Genomic DNA, 22,745 nt, shown 5'->3' on the forward strand with positions numbered 1-22,745 from the left:
TTTTAAGAAAAGTGGTCCAACTGCACAAGGCAATAAATGAATAACTACCATTTTAGTTTATAGATAATAACAATCAAACATTGGTCACCAACTTATTATTAGACTTTTTTTAATGTTATTTTATTTTTTAAAAATGTAAAGAGGGGTTTTGAGGGCAACACCATGCCATGTAGGGGTAAATGCATCCTTAAAACAAAGAAGCATGGAAATCCATCCAAATGTATCTAAAATATGTCCATCAATCCACCGGCAGATGGCGGTATTGAGCAACATTTTGCGGAGAGTTTGGCATTCAGTCCCTGAACCATCTGTGCATCCTGTGTTGCCTTCGTGTACAAACAAAAAGCATTATGGGTAATGTATTCTAACTCAAACCACAACCCAACTCAAAATCCAAACGCAAAACTACATTACCCACAACACCCGGGTCGCAAAATCAGTTCGTATTCCTGCCAGATGATCTCACAGAGCAAACCGAGTTCCCCCTCCTAATCTCAGGAATGACACCCGAAGTAGAGGAAATCATGGTCAAACATGGAGTATAAGTTTGTAAAATGTGTTTGCTACCTAAAAAAGATAAAACAGCGCATTCAGTAAACGTATGCGCTTTATACATTCGATGAACTTGATGACTGAGAACGAGGAATTAACGGGCTCGGTCCGTTATCGCTTGTAATAGACTGAGCCGGGGGACAAACATGTCCGGGGATGAAGACGGTTGTCCCGGGGCGCAACTGGTCACCGAGGCCGGGCCGAACTGGCTCCGGGCGGAGATCGAGCGCCTGAGCCGGGAGCTGAGCGAGACGAGCCGGGAGAAGATCCAGGCGGCGGAGTACGGTCTGGTGGTGCTGGAGGAAAACCAGCAGCTGAAACAACGCTTTGAAGAGCTGGAGAGCGAGTATGAGACCGTCAGACAGGAGCTCGACCAGCTCCGAGAGGTGAGAGCGTTGATCAAATGTATCAAACTGGAACGTTACTGTGTTGCGGATTGGATTTTCAAAGTAACGGTTTGTTGTTAAACGCAGCGTCGCACAATAGGAAAGTGTAACTCCATGGGTGTTTCCACCCATTGTTACTTCACCACTCATTTGTATCCACTTTTATTGTTCTTCTCAATGTTTTTCACAAAATACGGAAAGAGTTGTAAGTAGGACCAATTCAGCAAGAAGTGCTGATAAATCTGCCGATATTTTGAGATAATCGTTATCTGTTGGTTGACAGGCATTGTCAGCCTCCATAAAAATATAGTCATCTATATTAAATAACGTTTCTTTAGTTTATTTAACCCATATTATAGTAATTATTGAATTAATCTGTTGCTATAGCAGGATATAAAACAACGCAGAACTGTATTATTTACTATAGTAAGCTGATAAACTGCAATAAATGTACTTTATTTTTTACTATAGTAAACCGTGGTGTATAGAAGCACAATTTACTATATAGGCCTAGATTGTTAGTCACAACACATGATAACATTTGTTAATGTGATTAAGTAGCATTTTCTTTTGATAAATTGCTCATATTTTAAAACTATTGGTTGGTTGTCAAGCATTGTAAGCCCACATGAAAGAATACTATAGTCATTTATAGTAAATAAGTGTATTTGAACCATATTATAGCAAAGTTTTAAAGAATTAACCTGTTGCTTTAGTAGGATAAACAACCCAATGCTGTAGTTTTAACTACAGTGAGCTGACTGCAATGCTTTCAATTTTACCACAGTAAACCATGGTGTATATTAAAATATAGCCTATATATTTACAATCACAATGTATGATAACATTTGTGATTCTGACCAAGTAACATTTCCCTTAAATCTGCTCATATTTTAAAATAATAATTATCGGTTGGTTGACAAGCCTTGTAAGCCTGCATGAAACAATACTATATTCATTAATGGTAAATACTTTAGTGTATTTGAGTATTTGAACCATATTTTATTAAAGTTACTTTATGATATACAGAAACAACCCAGAACTGTTGTAGTAACTACAGTTAGCTGACTGCAATACTTTAGATTTTACCACAGTAAACTATGCTGTATAGCAGTATAATATACACTATATTATAGTAGTATAGTATAATATAGCCTACCCTATACATTTTCAGTCACAACTTATGACAACATTTTTTATTCCGACCAAGTAGCATTTCCTTTTACTAAATCTGCTGATATTTTCAGATAATTGTTCGGTTGGTTGACAAGCCAACATGAAAAAAAAAAATTCATAGTAAATTCTTTAATCTGTTTTATCCATTTTATAGGAAAATTCTTGAATTAATCTGGTCATATAGTAGGATATGCATAAACAACCCAGAACTTTAGTATTTACTATTAAGCTGATAAACTGCAATAAGTATACTTTAGATTTTACTACAGTAAACTGGTTTATAGCAGTATATACAGATTTTCCATCACAACATATGATAATATTTGTTATTTTGACTAAATTGCATTTTCTTTTAATAAATTTGCTCATATTTTGAAGTAATCATTATCGGTTTGTTGACTAGCATTGTAATTTTATAGTAAAGTTATATATAGTAAAGTAGTATATAGTTTTATATTATAGTAAAGTTCTACATTATACATATCTGCTGATATTTTGAGATAATTGTTCGGTTGGTTGACAAGCATTTTCAGCCCACATGAAAAAATACTATAGTCATACTTTACTGTATTTGAACCATATTATAGTAAAGTTTCTTAATTAGTCTGATGCTATAGTATGATATAATTAAACAACCAAGTAAACCTACTGTATTATTAACATTGAGGTAAAGTCGGTGTAACATACTTGCCTACAGAATATAAGTATGCATTCAAAACAACATTTCATTTTTTAAATGTACAGTGTTGTACTTTGACAGTCTGCTAGTACTTTGACTTTGGTTGCTAATATAATTTGCCTATTTATAATTAGCAAAAAAAAAAAACTTTTCTAAAATTGCATTATTAAGGAGAAAGTCCAAATGTGCAAGTATATTCACATTTACATTTAGTCATTTAGCAGACGCTTTTATCCAAAGCGACTTGATGACAATGAGGACAAATGAGGACAATGAAACAATTTATACAACTATAACAATATAACTAACTTTACCTCAATAGAAGGTGAATTTCTGAATGTCTGAATGTCCTTCACAAAATACGGTGAGAGATTTAGGTTGGACCAATTCAGCAAGAAGTGCATATAAATCTGGCAATATTTTGAGATAATTGTTATCTGTTGGTTGACAAGCATTGTCAGGCCACATGAAAAATACTATTGTAAAAACTTTACTGTATTTTATCCATATTATATTAAAGTTCTTAAGTTAATCTGTTGCTTTAGCAGGATGTAAATAAACAGTACTGTTGTATTGACTGGTGAGCTGATAAACTGCAGTACTTTAGATTTTACTACACTAAGTCGTGGTGTTTAGTAGTATACCCTATTGATTTTCAATCACAACATATGCTAGCATTTGTTATTCTGACCAAGTAGCATTTTCTTTTAGTTATCTCATGTTTTGAGATAATCAGTTGGCTGGCAAGCATTGTCAGACCACATGAAAAAAGACTATAGTAATTTATATTAAACACTTTAGTTTATTTAAACCATAATATAGTAAAGTACTTGAATTATACTGTTGCTTTAGTAGGATATAAATAAACAAATCAGAACTGTAGTATCTACTATAGTAGCCGATAAACTGCAAAAAATATATTTTAGATTTTACTACAGTAAACTGTGGTTTATAGCAATATACCCCTTATAGTATAGTATATACCTTATAGTATAGTATATACCTTATAGTAATATTTACTGTGTTTTGCTGATTTTTTAGGACTAAACTACATACTTTCTATTGTAATTATTGTTTACACTAGTTTTATGGTGTCATATGAATTGATTGGCAGAATGTTTATACTTAAACGTCTTAAGGCCCAAGGTGTTTTTTTACATGCATGTGAATATATATGTGTCCATATATGTGTCCAAATTTACATATAACGCTTTTTCCAGACTTCTTTAACGCATAATAACCATTTTTTTTTTATTATCAGAGAGTAATAACAACATTTTTTCCCATTTTGGACAGTTAAAAATGTTGTTTGAGACATTTCATATGCTGCAAAACAGTTGCATGATGACACTGTATGCCTGTAACAAAATATAAAATATTCAAAGTATTTTAAATAGCCGCTTAAGAGCTAAAAATGTGCTGAAATTGTTATAACTGTGGAGAAATTGTTATAACTTTTCTTGAAAGTCAAGTTTACATACAATAAGATTATCATGCCTCATAAAAAGCTCAGATGATGGTGTCAAGGTTTTGGAAGTTTCTGATTGGCTAATTGACAACATTTGAGTTAATTGGAGGCACAACTGTATAGTATTTAAGGAAAACCTCAAACACACTGCTTCATTGTGTGACAACATGGGAAAATCAATAAGTCAGAATCAACAGAAAAGCCAGTCTACAATTTGCTAAATTACACTGGGAAAAAGACAAATTTTTGGAGACTTGTCCTGTGGTCTGATGGAACTAAGATTAAACTGTTTGGCCATAATGACCTGTGTTACATTTGGATGACAAAGGGGAAAGCTTACATATCTAGGAACACCATCCCAACTGTGAAGTATGGGGGCGGCAGCATCATGTTGTGGGGCTGTTTTGCTGCAGGAGGGACTGGTCCACTTAACAGCATAGATGGCATCATGAAGAAAGAACATTATGTAGAAATACTGAAGCAACATCTCAAGACATCAGCCAGGAAATTAAAACTTGGCCACAAATGGGTTTTCCAAACAGACCATGACCCTAAGCATACTGCCAAATTAGTTCAAATGTGCTTTGAGGACAACAGAGTGAATGTTTTGGAGTGGCCATCACAAAGCCCTGAGCTAAATCCTATAGAAAATTTGTGGGCAGAGTTAAAAAAGCTCGCGCAAGCAAGACAGCCAACAAATCTGACTCAGTTTCTGTCTGGAGGAATGGGCCAAAATTCCTGCAAACTATTGGTAGAAGCGTGTGGAAGGATATTCAAAACATTTGACTAAAGTTATACAGTTTAAAATCAAAGCTAAAACAATACCAAGGAAATGTATGTACACTTTTGACTGTCTAGAAATTAATAAAAAATTCTCAAAAAAATTCTCTTATCATTCTTGCATTTAGCAAATGTAAATGATTTAGGTAATCCAAACAGACCTAAAATAGTAAACATTTAGTATAATTTACCATCAGACATTTTTTTTAAATGCTTATGTTCCCGTTTTTTAGAGTGTATGTAAACATCTGGTTTCAACTGTATTCTAAATATTTGCATTTATATTATTTCAGTAATAAGACTGTATAATATGGGGCCAGATATCAGCATGATAAGTTATATTAGTCTCTAGGGGGATCTGAAAAAATCTACAATTTTTTAAAGTACATTTATAGATTTATAGTGTTTGTTTTTTTATGACAATAACCTAAAAAAGACCACAGGAAATCCTGCCTGTTGGCTATGAGAATAGCAGGATATTCCTTTTACTTTTAGAAGAGACTTATAAATATGTCTAATCATTAGTTTCATGCCTCAATATTGTTAATTCAGCTTTCTAGTATAAAATCAAATGTTGATAAATCTATTATTCATGTATTGATCTGAAAATAAAACAATGAAAAGAAATGAGGTGTTGATGTGAAACCAAAAGACTTTATTTCCCCCATTTGAAATGACGTCTTGAAATAACCCTAGTCTGGGATGTTTTTTGCATATGAATTGTTTCAAACCTAAATAGGTTTCTTTCAGACCTCTTTGTTTTCAACTTTTGAATGCACGACTTCTTTTCTCCGACGACTTCCTGTCGACAAACATGCAGCAGCGCTCAGACTTTAATCCAGACTGTTCGAATTATAGTTTATTTCCAGCTCGTCTCGATGCTGTCCATGCTTCCGTCTGCTGTAATCTTTTCTGCACGGCTCTAAATAAGGGACGCCGTCTTCGTCATGTAGTAAGAAGATCTGGGAAGAAATCAGGCTAAAAAAAGCTCCTCGTGTCTTTGGGCCAGACCGAGCTCATATCCTGGAGGTGTCGATGAGGGGCTTCAGCTGGAAACTATTAAACTCTTGCTGTTTGCAAATGTTTGGGTTATTGTTCTGAGCTACTAAAAAGACTCCTGTAAGTCAGTGCAGGATATCAGATTAGGAGATGGATTAATGAACATGAGTCATTTTATTAATAAAGATCAGTGCAGACTTTTATTATTACAGTGCAGATAGTGTAGCTGTAGTAAAATAATGCATTATGATTCAGTTATTAGGCTGTTTGTTGTTGGGACTGATAGAAAGGAATATCTATTAGTAAAAAAAATATTATGTGGACTTTAAAGGTTCAAGACACCCTGAAGTGCTTTTTTTTATATTTTAACAGATGTGTGTGTTCAGGGCCGGAGTGGGACTCCTTTTCAGCCCTGGAGTTTCAAGCCTTAGACCGGCCCACCTCAGTTCACGACTGACTATATTAAAATAACGTCATTTTGAATTCAGTTTCTGACACGATCACGTATTTTTCAAGAAAACAGCTGCTTTATAAGTTGAAATGTTCAACAACCCAAACAGTATTATATGTCTTAACAATAAAAATGAAAAAAAATAATAATAAATAAATAAATTCAATTAGATCGAATTCGTGTCTTGCAGTGTGGTAACGCAACGTGCTGACCACTGGACCATAATGGCGCTATTGTTAAAAACATGTCTATTGACGACTTAATCTTTTTCTCCCCTTTCTAGATTTCTGATCAATTTGTCAGATTTATTAATGTAGTGAATCATCTGATTTTCATTGAGCAGGTGTAATATTCATTAATATTAATTATTCAAATTCTTATGTTCACTAAGGTGCCACTGTTTGGGGTCGAATAATAGTTACGTCATCATTAACCTGCAGGCTGCATTTTGCTCACGGGGCTGCGAGAAAATAAATAAAAAGCGCGGAGCTGCGGCAAAATAATGAATAAAAAGAGTGAGACTATGGTCAAATAAATAAAAAAATGAAAAAAGTGTGACTGCTGAGAGTGCAAGCGGCTAGGGACACCGGCCCTCGCGGCCAAAAAACGGACCGGCCCACCGGAAATTCTCCCGGTCCTCCCGATTAGCCAATCCGGGCCTGTGTGTGTTGAGCATCAGTTAAGACAATGTTGTCAGCTTTAATTGTGGGAAAACTGGTTCATTTGGAGCTTTTGCCAGCTAATTTCATCTTCCGGGTTTAAAATTATTTTTGGGGCGAGATTTAAAATCAGTGGCGTAGCGTGAATCTGCTAGTGGAGTGATGACGCGTCGGTTTCTCATTATTATTTATAGCTGAGTTTTCTTATCCTATAAGAAGTGCCGGCTTCTTAATTATTCATGAGACGTGCTTTCAAAATGCAAGGCAGACCCGCCAAGCTGTGAGACCAAATGACTGGGTAAGATTGCGTCTGCGCACATCACGTGATTGTTTCCATGATTCAATAGATAGGACAAGAGACCTGCTGCACTGCTATCCATTGTGTCTGCATTCAGACTCGTTTGGATTGGGGAGGAGAGTAGTCCCCTTCGTTTATAGTGTTTACATAAACACAATTACCTTTATGGTGATATAACAAATTGTGTTTGTTCCCGGATCGTTTGAGAAGTGTGAGTGCGCTGAATCGGGCTTAAGCACGGTTCACTTGGCCGGCCCTGGCGCGGTTGGAAGAGGTGTGCCTGAGCGCGGTTCACTTGAGCTTTACGTTTGTAGTGTGAGTGCAAAGCGCGCCAAAGCCCGAAATTGAAAGCGAGGTGAGACTTTTAAGGGACTGTTTCATATGGATTTTATAATCATTCTTACTGTTCAGTGAACGCAAACTGACGTAGTTTAAAGACGCAAGCCCCTCAGTGCACGACAGTTGCGCGCCTTACGCAGACCTCATTCCTGCAGCAAGAGGGCTTTATGATTGTTTATGAGCGTCAAAAGTGGCGGATCTGTTCGGCGAAATATCTGACTGCTGTGTCACCGCATCCCTAAGGACAGTTTGGCGAAATATTTGACTGCATGTCACTGCATATCAAACGACTGAAACGATATAACTAGCAAAATCTCCACTGTGCTGCTGAGTGAGAGAGAGCTTCTCACTGAACATCACAGCAGCGATGACGTAAGCGTGCCGAGGCCTGATTGTGGTGTGAGTGCGGGCCATCGGGGGGGACGGGAGGGGGGACAAGCATGCTTTGACCCGGTTCGAGGCAGCTGTACATAGTGTGAGTACGGCCTAAGGCTAGTCCTCCCCGCCCACCGTTCCCACGTGCCTGTCAGCAACATTCCTTAATCGCCTCCCTCGGCTGCCTCAGGAAGCAGAACTCACGTAACGTTTGTAAGAAATACTACAGTAAGAACTTTACCAATCAGTATTTGGCGCATTTTTTTGTGGAGTTGCAACAATGAGTCACACACAATGTCGTTACAAAGTTCACTCACACACACAACGAGGGCACACACATACACACACAGCGCACACACACACACAGAGAGAGACGGTGCGCGTTTAGCTTTGCACTCGTTTTGCACGCATATGTGACAGGATCCAGGTTAATATACACTGCTGTGTGGATATCTGTTCTGTTAATGTTCAAAATAAACCTGATTTAACGTCCACAAACCAGGATTGAAGCCTCTTCTTTTATAATTGTTCTGACACGCGGCTGTGCTGATGAAGTAAATTTGAAGTAAATCTCTGTACTTCATTACACACATGCGCTATATTAAAACATTTTAGACTTGTAAAACTCACTCTTGATCATGTTTGACGATGTTCGATGATATTAGCAAACTGAACAGACCTTTTATTCCCGGTTGCTTTGCGCTTGTCCTGTCTTGTTCATATGATTATATGCGTTACTACAGAGACATGTTAATGCGCGCAGCTGTCAATCAATATTGGTGGGCGGGGGGACCGCACTCCTACGTTAAGTTGCGGTTGGTCTGTAAACTGCTCCAATTGGTCCACCGTTTTTATGTTGTTAAATTAAAAAAAAAAAAAAAAAAAGGACTGGGTGTGTTTATTTTACCCCAATGTGACGGTCTATACACTATATCTACACACATGTCTGTCCAAACAGCTTGAAAAGAAGATTTTTCACCATAGGTAAATTTCTGTCCATTCGCATCCTGTCCCTTTGTGCCCCCTGGCGGCTTATTCACAAACTGCGGTCGTACACTAAAAACAGAGCGGCAGCAATTTCAAACGGTGGCGGTATATGCCCCGGCGGTAATAGTCATTTTGAACTCTCACCTACTGTACGCTTTAAAATCAGGCCAATCAAATAGTTTGCAACCAGTTACCTAAAATACAATAGTGAATCCAATTAATATTTTCTTCAGTTTTACTATGTCCAGAAAAGTGCAGTGTTCCTTTAAAGCACGAGCACATGAGCGGGCAGGTGTAGTGATGAAGGCTCAGACGCACTGGATCAGACACAGGCTGAGGTGAAAAGAGGAGACTGCTTAATCTCATCTAAGCACATCAGATCTGCTCTCTCACCTGTATCAGTCTCAGCACACTCATTCTCAAAACACTCTCTAAGCATTGGAAGATTAGCGCTGTTATGCAAGATGACTATCAGATCTGTTTCTGGGTTAAATCAATATGACCATAGATTGTAAAGTTTGCCAAAAGTGTTGCGTGAGTGTTTTTTTATTACTTATTTAAATGTAGGGGGCATCATGGTGGCACAGTGGTTAGCACTGACGCCTCACAGCAAGAAGGTTGCTGGTTTAAGTTCTGGTTGGACTAGTTGGCATTTCTGTGTGGAGTTTGCATGTTCTCCCTGTGTTGGTGTGGGTTTCCTCCTGGTGCTCCGGTTTCCCCCACAGTCCAAAGAAATGTGAAGTAGGTGAATTGGCCATAGTGAATAAGTGTGTGTGAATGTGTAAGTGTATGAGTGTTTTCCAGTACTGGGTTTGCAGCTGGAAGGGCATCCGCTGCATTACACATATGCTGGAATAGTTGGCGGTTCATTCTGCTGTAGTGACTCTTGATAAATAAGGGACTAAGCCAAAGGAAATGAATGAAATTAAAGGTAGTAACTGCATTTTTAGGCAGGAATGCAGAGATATGGAGTTCATTTTATTAATTTTTTACCCATGTTTTCACTGTGGCTCTCTTCTAGAGCTTAATTTATTTATTCTTTTTGTATATTGGAGAATATATACATGAAAATATATCCGAACTGTAAAAAAATATTGTCAATTTATAATTGTGTTAAGCTTAAACTTTTGTTTTGTTCTACACACTTATTATGCTTTTTCCAAATTTTCGTTCATTTATATTCATTTAAAGACAACAATATATCAAAATTTGGTTAAATAGCCCTGATTTTTACATTAATAAAGTCACATTTTACTTTAAATGAAAAAAAAAAATTGTTATGAGACCTTTAAATATTAAAACAAACATTAACATTTTCCTTAAACCCACACATAATAACATCTATAAATCTAGAAAAAATTGATTTTCAGGTAGTGGCTTCATTTTTACCTGTATTACTAAAAGTGTAATTAATTTTCATGCTTAATTTGGTGGCCATTTTGGGTATTCTGGTTGTCCTCAAGTCTAAGTCTAATATCAAAAAAACTGTGCCAATAGTTTATCACAGCATCTCAGATTTCACTTCAGGTTAGGGTTTGTGTCCTAACCAAGATGAAACGCTTTCAACCCTGCACAGCTGACAACTTTTTACGCGTGACAGAAGGCTGAATGCAGTGTTTTTTAGTATGGTGGGTCTGCAGCTGTGCAGAACTCAAACTCCTTCACCATAGAGTAGAGTACTGTTCATACTGCCTCATGTGCTTTACAGGCCTTGTGACTATTTAAAGAAGCAGAAGTGTAAATATTTGAGGTTTCCTAAGCCCGGCCAGTGAAAAACAGTGCTTTTCGAAATGGAACATGCTTTTGATGGAGATATTCAGCTTTATCTGATTAAAGATCTGCAGTGTTGATGCACAATTCTGTCTGATGAGAAGGTAAATCAGGGCACTCTATAAGGGGCTGTTCATGCTAGGGCTGCTCGATCTCTTTTGTACTTTTAAAAACATGAATAAATCGAATACACACATCAATAAATGAGCCTGTCCCATGCTGCAAAAGTCACTTTACAATACATGCTTTTACTAATCTGCATGTGAAACTGAGCTTTGCAGTGGAACAAGTTTGGACTCCAGGAAAGGGGGAGGGATATGACGTAGTGTTGTTTTGAATTTTGGTACCAGTCGGTACTGAAACTTTAAAAACATCCATTTTCAACATAACAGTTCTTTAATGCTGTGTTCACATCAGACGCGGAACGCACGGATAAATCATGCAATTTGCGCGTTAATAGCTGCGTGAACGTTTGAGTTTACTTGCTTCATTCGCGCATCAAATTCACTTCAGAACAGATGTGGATTCGCATGATGGGCAGGGCTTCTGTCTGAAAAAAATATATTTATTTATATATATGTAAATATATTTATTTATATATATTTATTTATACAACAGTTCTGTCTGGTTCTCAAATCTGATTGGCTGATAGCCGTGCGATATTCTGCAATATCAGAACTCCTACAGCCTCTTTACCTTTTGTGTATTACTCCGCCCACATACAGCCAGCAAAAAGCAGACACTACAGATCTAAAGTTTAAAAGATGCACACTCAACTGTTTAACTGTCAGCTTATGATTAGAATCCGGAAGAAAGTAGTTCCTCATACAAAAGGGTTTTTGAGACTCTCCATGTTTGATTTTGTATTTATATACCCAATTATAAACTGTTGTATAAATGCAATATCACACTCGTAGCAGTGCGATATGGCTGTATATCGGCACTGGTGGGGGCACTAAGGCACTGGGCCTGCGGCCTCGTGCCAACGCACGCCTCCCACCAGTGCCGATATACAGCCATATCGCACTGCTACTCATGTGATATTGCTCATATATCCTCTACACTGAAAGATGATAGATTATTATTATTCTGTCTGTTCAAAGCTGTTTATTTCCTCTCTGTGTAATTTCCTCTTTTTTTCTTAGCGTTTTTCTTTGTAACCATGTAATGTTTGGCTGCTGAAATGAAGAATTAATCATGCACACTTTTAGGAACTAGAGGATATTTTTTAAACTATTTGCTCATCTTTATTGCATCTGCCATTTGAAACAAGATATGCAAAGCTTAATCAGATTTAAAGCAAATCAGTGTCAGACTAAAACAGATTTCTTGTGCTCAAATCATCACTCAAATCAAAGTCAAATCAAAGTCAGCTGAAATCAGTTTACAAACTAAGCTACCCGGTGGAAAACGGCTGCATTTTATCCTGAAACGCCCGAGTGTTCGCTCACACAGAGCAAAGCTTGTCTGCTTTCTCAATCAGCGGTGGTTGGCAAGCTGTTTTTGTTGTTAGAGAAGATCAGTCGCGACGTCAGGTTGTAGGCGGATGTTTAGGGATAATTTACCATGGATTCTCTTTGGAATTTATTTTTTAGATTAGCGATGTTTGATTTATGAGCAAGACGAAGTCTGTGGTTACACTCATAAAAATAAAGCTTCTTTATAGGCATCATTGGTTCCAGGAAGAACCTTTAACATCTGTGGAACCTTTTTATTTCACAAAAGGTTCTTTGTATTATTTGGATATTTCTTCTTCTTAATTCTCTTTCTGTACAGACATTAAATTACTCCATAATGTCTGAAAATCGCCCCATTCTTAAGAACCCACGAGCTGGAAAGTGCTGAGTTATTCTCCTCCAGGTTGCAGGTCTAACTGAACAGCTGTGTTGAGGATTTGCTGTCTGTAAAGGTTTACGCAGATCAGAAATCTTGAAGACTAAAAGCTTAATCTTGCTACTGAAGTGTCTCTGCAGCCTTGTTTTACTACAGAAGGGGCATGGATGAATTTAAACAAGGACTTTTCCCAGTACTAGATATTTGCAGTAGGCTGCGGCTGCAACCCTGGCTCAGTTTAAGCAGAGCACTTCTCAGATATACTAGGAATCAGTTTATGCTACACAGAAATCTTGTGTCATCTTTTACCTGTAGAGTTAGGGGCCCTAAGTGAGATTAAAATAAAAGAGATAAAAAACTAGGCCCACTGGTGTAAACAGTAAGAAGAAAGCACAAAAAAACTAAAATTTTAACATGTAAGTGTATACATTTTTATTATCTCAAAATCACTTTTATCGTCACATCATCTGCAGCACGTGTGCTATGATGAGTGAAAAGCTTAGCTGCTGGTTCCAGACAGAATAAAATACAGATACAACGAAAAAAATACAGACAGTGCAAATACAACGACAATTTGAAATTGACAGCGACATGTACAATGAATAGGTATCCACATAGTTGTAGGCAAGGGGTGTCCAAACTTTTTGGGCCGAGGGCCAGATGCAAAAAAAACAACGTTGTCGCGGGCCAAATTTTACACACATCACACAGACACGCATATATATATATATATATATATATATATATATATATATATATATATATATATATATATACATATATATATATACATATACAGTTGAAGTCAGAATTGTTAGCCCCCGTTTATTTTTTCCCCAATTTCTGTTTAAGAGAAGATTTTTTTTTTCACACATTTCTAAACATAATAGTTTTAGTAACTCATTTCTAATAACTGATTTATTTTATCTTTGCCATGATGACAGTAAATAATATTTGACTAGATATTTTTAAGACACTTCTATACAGCTTAAAGTGACATTTAAAGGCTTAACTGAGTTAATCAAGTTACAAGTTAAGGTAATTAGGCAAGTTATTTTATTACAATGGTTTGTTCTGAAGACTTAAGGGGCTAATAATTTTGACCTTAAATGGTTCATAAAAAAATTAAAACCGCTTTTATTCTAGCCGAAATACAACAAATAAGTCTTTCTCCAGAAGAAAAAATATTATCAGACATGCTGTGAAAATGTCCTTGCTCTGTTAAACATCATTTGGGAAATATTTAAAAAAGAAGAAATAAATCAAAGAGGGGCTAATAATTCAGACTTCAACTGTGTGTATACAGACAGACAGACAGACAGACAGACAGACAGACAGACAGACAGACAGACAGACAGACAGACAGACAGACAGACAGACAGACAGACAGACAGACAGACAGACAGACAGATAGATAGATAGATAGATAGATAGATAGATAGATAGATAGATAGATAGATCATAACAAGAACTGCTGCTTAATTGAATGAATGTAATAGCGACACCCGGTGGTTATTTATTGAATTACGTTCATTTTTGTATAGCGGGCCAGATTCTATTGATATTTATAAAAAGCCTCGCGGGCCGCCACAAAACTGATTGCGGGCCGCAGATGGCCCGCGGGCCGTAGTTTGGACACGCCTGTTGTAGGCAGTCTTGTTTCAAGTATGGATTGGTTAAAGTGCAGTGCTTTCTACATATTGATAGTGTGCAGTGAGGGGTATGGAAGAGTCTGTGTGTGGTGTGTTAAGTGTTCATCAGCCTGATAGTCTGAGGGTAGAAACTTTCCTTCAGTCGGCTGGTGCGTGACCGGATGCTGCGGAACCGTCTGCCTGAGGGTAGCAGAGAGAAAAGTCTATGGCTTTGTTGGCTGGAGTCGCTGATAATTCTCTTGGCTTTCCTCATGCACCGCCTGGCGTAGATGTCCTGGAGGGAGGGAAGCTGTAACATATTTAATCTATAATACACATGTAAAAATACTTACTCAGATTTAAACAAATCAGTTTGCAAGTATTGGAAAGTATTGCAAATGAAAGTGCAAGTGTGTTGTTAAAACAACTTGAACATTAAACAAACTAAATAAAATAAAATACAAATGAATAAAAAATAAATAAAGGAAGAAGGGCAGAGATTGGACACTCGTGAAGTTTGGAGAGATATGTGGAATCTAGGAATACATTCTAGTTAACCCAATAGCCGATCGCGGTCTGGGTTATGCAAAATAGAGTGTAGGGCTGCTGCTTATGTTTCTAATATTTTCTGGTTTTATTCATACTGTTGTTGTGTATTTATTATCATTTTTCAGCTATTAGTCATGTATGAATTATACAGAGCTAATTTTTTAATGAAATGTGCATGGAGGTTGTTGTTGTTGTTTTTTCTCAACGTTGTTGTGAATTATATCACGTTTGTTAGGGTTTGTGTATTGCACATTGCACATTGTTCATGATTTATATGTATCCGCTCATCCTCGCGAACATTCACGTTCACAGTAAACATACAAGAGCAGAGTTTGTGGGCCTTCCAAGAAATGCGGGGCCCTAGGCGTCTGCCTATATTGCCTGTTGGATGGGGCGGCACTGCATCTTTGGTAATCTCTTGATTTAATATTAATCATAAAAAATTATCTTTCATAATTAATTATAACTATTAAATATGTAGCGCACTATAAAATCTTTTTTCATTTTTCCCCCAATCGTTTAAAATTGTATTTATTTATGTTTGTAGTTTTTCTAATGTATTTTTTTAATGGTAATTTTTTTTAATTGAAACTTGTGTATTAAAATAAAATCAGGAAATTTAATGTTACATTTTTATTTTCTCTCGTTATTGTTCAAATTTAATTGATGAAAGACGTTTAATAATTGTGCTTATACTTATTATTATTATTATTTTATTATTATTATTATTATCATTATTATTTTATTATTATTATGTGTAGTACTTTTCACTGCATTTAAGTTATTCATTTATAGTTTATTTACAGTGTTTTATACAATAAATAATTGTTTTTTATATTATATGCTTGAATATATATTTTGTATTATATACTTATATTTTGACACAGCTTGTTGTGAAAATGCTTGAGTTTTATTGTGTATTTGAAATTGATGATTTATTTAGACAGTATTTTCTCCTTGTATAGTGGGATGACAGTTACTGAAAGCATTGCACCATTTGTTTACACAGAACTTTTTGATTTATTCATCCAATATTTGACACATTTTGAGACTTTCTGAGTTTCTGGATTGTGAAATTCTTTGCAAAAATAAATTTGGCACTAAGAGAAACAGGCAGTTTTAGAGGTCTGTGTGTTTGTAAGGCCTTTGTCTGACATCTCTGTTCTGGAATCAGATTAAAGTTGTGAAGAAATGTGTTGGCAGCTCAGAGTAACAGGTGGAGAGCAGCAGCTGCTGTGGCAGGAGCACGTCTTTAAAGCTGACACCGTTTACACCTCTCGCTCTGAATCACACACATGCTCAGATTATTGTTATGGGTCAGTGTTGCTGATGGAGGGTTCTTCAATGCACAGACTTTTCATTTCCCAAGGGCTGAGTTGTATTTTGTGAATTTTTTACTCAAATAACCTGTATAGTTGCATGTTTGTATTATACTTTTGTCACAGTCCCAAGTTAAATACTATTAGATTCAAAAGATTCATTGGTAATATCAATTATTACAATGAAAATGATCCATATCCTGTTTTAAACCCTGTTTTATATATTTGTAATTGATTAATTCATCTATACAGTAATTCATTCATATATGCAAGTATTTATTTAGTCTTTTAATCATTATTTTATTCATTTATTTATTCATTCATTTATGTATTTATTTATTTATTAAAATTAATGAAATAATGATTAATTAATTATTTAAAATATAACAGTTTGTGCAATGATCTTGCACATTGTTTTTATTGATCAAGCAGTAATACAGGGTGTCCACGGGGTCTTAAAGTATTAAAAGTTAATGAATCAATTATGAGGAAGTGAAGGCCCTTAAAAGGTATTAAAAAGTCTTAATTGTGTTTTTACGAGGTCTTAAGTTTTGTTTAAGCATTGTTTAAAGTGTTTGACCTAAAAAAAGGATAAATATATTTATTTTCCTCCTAATATTAGCAACGTCGTGCTCGATATACGTGATTGGTTCAGGACCGGGAGTGTTTGTCCGAGTGATGTCACTCTGTTTGCAATAAACGCAGGAAGGTGATATGACGCTCTCCAAATGTAGCGAAACCATAGAGCGAAACAGACGGCAAAATTGAAAAATGTTAGTTTGCGTACTCCTGGTTGGAGAAAGACTAGTTTAAACACTAAAAACAACCGTGTAGTTTATTCTTTCAAGCTTTGTTTCTTCTAAGCCAGTGGTTCTCAAACTTTTTTCACCAAGTACCACCTCAGAAAAAAATAGTCTCTCCAAGTACCACCAAAATGAGCAGTATTGAAATACAGTAGCGTAGTCGGCCCAATAAAGCAGCTACAACTCTGCACAGTTAAAAAAAAAAACGTGGCAGATTACCTTAGAAATATAGGCTATACAGGGTTCAACGCTAAGGATTTTTTATACGGGTCCGATCAGGCCATTGGTTGAGATTTTCACTTGCCCTGCTAATATTTTCACTGGCCCCACCAAAAAAAAACTAAAAAGTTAATAGCTATTTCTTAGCCACATATTTTAAATAATGGCAAAATTATGCCTGTGAATCTAGAATTTTAACATTTTAAATATGATAATAAATGTATAATGAACAAAATTCAAGATTTTATGCAAATGAAAGAGCAGTATGAAACATGTGCTGGTATTTTAATGCAATTCTAAATATTTCTTTTATAAAAATGGCTTGCCAAACTGACAACTGTTTTTTTTTTTTTTTTTTTCAGTTTCTTAATTTTGTTCCCATGTAGTTGTCTGCTTCTAAGACTTTAGAAAAAGTCATTTTTTTTAGCCTCATTGTTTAATTTTGCCGCCATGTTGCCATCTTTTCGCTGTATGGGTTGTTACCAGGTTACAAAAACAAAAACATAAAAAAAAAAAACGTGCTCAACATTACTGGCCGATAGGGGCCAGTAACAATCCTGTCTACTGTCCCGAGTGTCTTTCACACTGGCCCCGGGCCACCGGGCAGTCCTTATTGTTGAGCCCTGCTATATGTTATATGTGGCATATTATATCCATCATTTTTGATAAATTTTTAAATGTGTGTAGCATGTACATGACATTTCATTCCTCCGCGTACCACTAAAGGAAGCCTGTGTACCACTAGTGGTACACGTACCACAGTTTGAGAACCACTCTTCTAAGCTTATCCGAGTTCTGTTGCATGATTGTGCTACACTGATTTATTTAATTACAGTTTATAAACAACTGGTTATTAAGTTAAAGGATTGAAACTGATTAGAACTGGAAGTGGCGATCGGGTCTTAAAATATTCTGAGAAGGTCTATAAAAAGTCTTAAAAAGCTATTGAAATTATCTTTAGGATTTCTGCGGATATAATAACATCCATTTGCTTGGCCAAAATCAGATTAAAAAAAAAAAAGAATTCTTCCTTGCATGAAATGTCATTACACTGTTCTAATGGCAATCCATGTGCACAAAGCTTTCCAGTTTTTGTTTTCAACTCGATTAAGTGTTTACATGTCTTCTCCATCAGATTAGAAAAGCTTTATTCAACTCTTGATTTCAAACTGATTGATATTTCAGTCAGTTTTGCCATTTGACTTCTGTGAAAATGTTATCATTGTGTGTTTTAATGATGCTTAAAACGCTTGCTATAAAATAGATATCATTCAAAGTTTATACAAAGGAGTTTTATTCCACTATTTTCTCCATTGTTGTTTTAGTATGCCCAAAATTTTAGTATGTAAAATGTTTCAGCATACCAAAAAGGTTTTAGTATGGTATGTGTTTATGCAAGTGAGACAAGTGTGGTGCTAATCGACAAGAGAAGGCACCAATAATGATCCATACACCATACTAATCAAGCAATACAACTGTTTATTGCTGGTACACACAGCTGATATCAATTATCACAATAATATTCAATAATCATGAATCATCCTCATAACCATCATTAATCAAAATACAACAAAATTGCATAAAAGGCTTATAATGCGAAATAAAGATGAGATTACATGCATAAAAGACAGATAATGAAAACTTCAAGCAATTTGATACAAGTATATACAACCCCAGAGACGTGCCATTATTTTCCTCTTCAAAGAATGGGGAGCCCGTGGCAGTCACATTGGAAAACCAACACGTGTGTCCGAGAATGCCGGGCGATGCGCGCTTATCCCACGGCTGAGCTTCCAATGTTTCAGCAAGAAACCCTCACCTTTATAGTCAAAATTTGGGTGCTGGCCAAAGTTCGGCCTAATAGGTAAGAGAGAAGTGTGAGTTGATCAGGCCCACCTCCTCTCTCAGCTAGTTGCACATTATTTCTGATTGCAAAGCACTAATTTGAGGTTTGTATTGTCAGCATGATTATCTAGAGTCAATATTCTACCTCCTGAAATTTGGAGAAAGTTAACCTTAAGGTCCGGAGACCCTTCTCTGGTTATTTGGTCATGCTTAAGTGTCAATATTTTACCTCCTGAAATTTGGAGAAAGGTGTGAAGTTAACCCTAAGGTCATGAGACCCTTCTCTGTTCATTTGGCTGTTTGTTGAGCGCAACAGAAGAAAAACAAAAAATATCTCATTTGTTACAATTGTGTTTTTCGTCCTAGCATCCTATCTTTTCAAATGTGGTGGAGGTGACACTGAATGACAATTATACTGGAATGCATGATAACTGTCGCCTATTTTATTGAACAAATAATGTTTTAGTCTCTTGCTTCTAGTCTCTTGAAATGGTCAGGCTTTTGCATTGATGTGCATCATCGTTGATCCCTGCTTGTCTTTCTGTTGGGCATTCGTTTATGCCACCAGCACTAATGGAGCTGCTAACATTTATGCCTTGTGCTGCCATGGTTGCATGCGTGTGTGTGTGTGGCAGCTCGGTCAGGCTCAAGCATGCCAATGACATCATTCAGACGGGCACGCAGCGAGAAAGGAGATGAAGTGTTTGATAAAAAGAGCTCTTGGACAGAATTCAGCTAGTTTTGTCTCCAGCCGGTTACATCATCAGTTTGCAGGAAATGCATCTTTGAATTTTACACAATGAGTCACATGCGTCAAGCGACAGTGTGGGAATCCTGAAATTTGGCATCCTACAAATTCCTGATAAAAGGAAAGACATCTTCATTTTCTGTTTGAATTTTGGTGCAAATCTGAATAATGGATTTAACTTGAAAGTCCTGGATCTCAGAGTAGTGCCGAGTTCAGACTGCATAATTTTAGCCCTGATTTTGACTCGCCGAGGGGTTTTGAGAAATCGCTGTGAGACGTAGTTTGGTCGAAGTCGTCTGCGATTCTTCCTGTTGTAAAGTCAAGCAACATGAAAGCCCCTGTCGCCGATCCATCTTACAGTGTAAACAAAGCAACGACAAAACGCTAGCCCAGATAGTCATGCAGTGTGAAAACATCAGTGACGCCACTACTTTGAAAATCAGAACCCAAAATAAAAGGCCTTGGGTTTAACTTCTGCCCAGTGAAGTCAACCTAAAATTATTCAAACCCCATCCAAATTTCTCTCATGTTCAGTTTAATTGTTTAGAAATTTGCAATGATATATGACCAGTACGGTGGCCGGGAAGTGCAAAACAACATTACAAAGTTTGAAACAATTTTACAAAGCTTGAGACAAATTTACATTTTGAAAACAAATTAACAAGACGCAAAACACTTTTACAAATCCTGAAACAAATTTACAATTACAGATTTCTTACGGAAAGGGAATGTACCACACACCGGAATTGACGTGGAATGTACCACACACTGGTAGTGACGCAGGGGAGAGTTGTTATTGTTGTTGGTGAGCGCGGTAAATTCGAGCTGTGGTGTACATGGCGTAAACAAAGTTTATAGTGACCGAACATGGACATTGGTCGAGGGTTGTTTTGGCCGTTTTTTTGGCAAACAACACATGAGCAGCTTAACACGGTTTTGCTTTACGTGTGGTCGGTTTTTAGAGTTTATAAAGGACGCGGACCAGACGGAAACACCAGTCATACTGCATTAATGTGTTGAATATTTTTATGAGATCCACTCGTATGCTGTAATCATAATTGTAAATTTAATTGTAAATTTGTTTCTGAAGTGTCTGAATAACATTTGGTTTGACTGTACATTCCATAACATCCATTTAGTAGTGTTGTACAAGTGCTTTAAACTTCAAACCTCCACCCCCATCCATCCTCCACCCTACAAGACAAGTAATTAGCTTGTAAACCACAGAGCTAGATCTTACTAGACTTTTTACAGAATTTAACCCTCAATCTCTCTCCTATCATGTTCCCACAGGCCTATGGCCAGGTTCACTCAACCCACAGAAAGGTGGCTGCGGACGGCGAGAGCAGGGAGGAGTCGCTCATCCTGGAGTCGGCATCTAAAGAGGCGTACTATGAGCAGAGGGTGCAGGAGCTGCAGTCGGACCTACGACAAGCTAAAAACACCCTCACCGGCACCCAGGCGGAGAACGAGCGCCTGGCCACCCTTGCCCTCGAGCTGAGAGAGGTCTGTGAATGCCACCACATAAAATGTATTCAACAGCAAATGTTGCTTGAAAAAAAGTTACAAGTACAAAAATATTAATAATTATACAAGTAATACAGTACAATACTAATTGTAATACTTATCTAATACAAACTAAAGCCAGTGGATCGCTCCTCCAATGAAATGTTAAGCTATTATTTAGGAATATCGATTTCCACGTTTCCATCACCCAAAAATGAAAATCGCTCATAAAAGAAATCAAAACTGTAAATTTCCTCACTTATTACTCACAATCAAGTAGTTTTGTTTGCCAAGGTAAATACTATTAGATTCAAAAGATTCATTGGTAATATCAATTATTACAATGAAAATGATCCATATCCTGTTTTAAACCCTGTTTTATTTATTTGTAATTGATTAATTCATCCATTCAATAATTAATTCATGTATGCAAGTATTTATTTAGTCTTTTAATCATTATTTTATTCATTTATTTATTCATTTATTTATGTATTTATTTATTTATTTAAATTAATGAAATAATGATTAATTAATTAATGAAAATATAACAGTTTGTGCAATGATCTTGCACATTGTTTTTATTAATCAAGCAGTAATACAGGGTGTCCACGGGGTCTTAAAGTATTAAAAGTTAATGAATCAATTATGAGGAAGTGAAGGCCCTTAAAAGGTATTAAAAAGTCTTAATTGTGTTTTTACGAGGTCTTAAGTTTTGTTTAAGCATTGTTTAAAGTGTTTGACCTCAAAAAAGGATAAATATATTTATTTTGCTCCTAATATTAGCAACGTCGTGCTCGATCCACGTGATTGGTTCAGGACGGGGCGTGTCTGTCTGAGTGATGTCACTCTGTTTGCAACAAACGCAGGAAGGTGATATGACGCTCTCCAAATGTAGCGAAACCATAGAGCGAAACAGACGGCAAAATGGGAAAATGTTAGTTTGCGTACTCCTGGTTGGAGAAAGACTAGTTTAAACACTAAAAACAACCACGTCGTTTATTCTTTCAAGCTTTGTTTTCTTCTAAGCCAGTGGTTCTCAAACTTTTTTCACCAAGTACCACCTCAGAAATTACTCACAATCAAGTAGTTTTGTTTTCTTTTTTGCCTTTATTTAAACAAAACAAAACAAAAAACTCAGATCACTATTAGTAAATTCCTCAAAATCACAGTAGTACCATCACAGTATAGTAATATAATGATCGGCGGCACGTGGCTCAGTGGGCACAACCATTTCTTATCTGGCCAAACATCTTGTGTAGAGCTGCAGTCAAGGCGTATGCAGCATTAGATGTAATATCCTACAAATATTTTCTTTAAAATAGGAAAATAGGCTTTAATAGGCTTTTATATGCATACAATTCCAAGTACAATGC

At 36.4% G+C, this 22,745-nt stretch overlaps 1 protein-coding gene across 2 annotated transcripts in view; it reads left to right on the forward strand.

Moving 5' to 3' along the window:
- The first annotated feature begins 438 nt into the window (after positions 1-438).
- Positions 439-22,745, forward strand: part of bicd2b (BICD cargo adaptor 2b) — a 44,283-nt gene continuing 21,976 nt past the window's right edge. For both annotated transcript variants that reach the window (XM_087274212.1, XM_087274211.1), the window contains exons 1-2: positions 439-938; positions 21,160-21,372. In XM_087274212.1, the coding sequence (XP_087130338.1) occupies positions 699-938; positions 21,160-21,372 (453 nt within the window). In that variant the 5' untranslated portion in view covers positions 439-698. The remainder of the gene's footprint in view (positions 939-21,159; positions 21,373-22,745) is intronic.

This window comes from Danio rerio, chromosome 11, assembly GCF_052040795.2.
Source record: "Danio rerio strain M-AB ecotype USA chromosome 11, GRCz13ab, whole genome shotgun sequence".
Taxonomy (NCBI): Eukaryota; Metazoa; Chordata; class Actinopteri; order Cypriniformes; family Danionidae; genus Danio; species Danio rerio.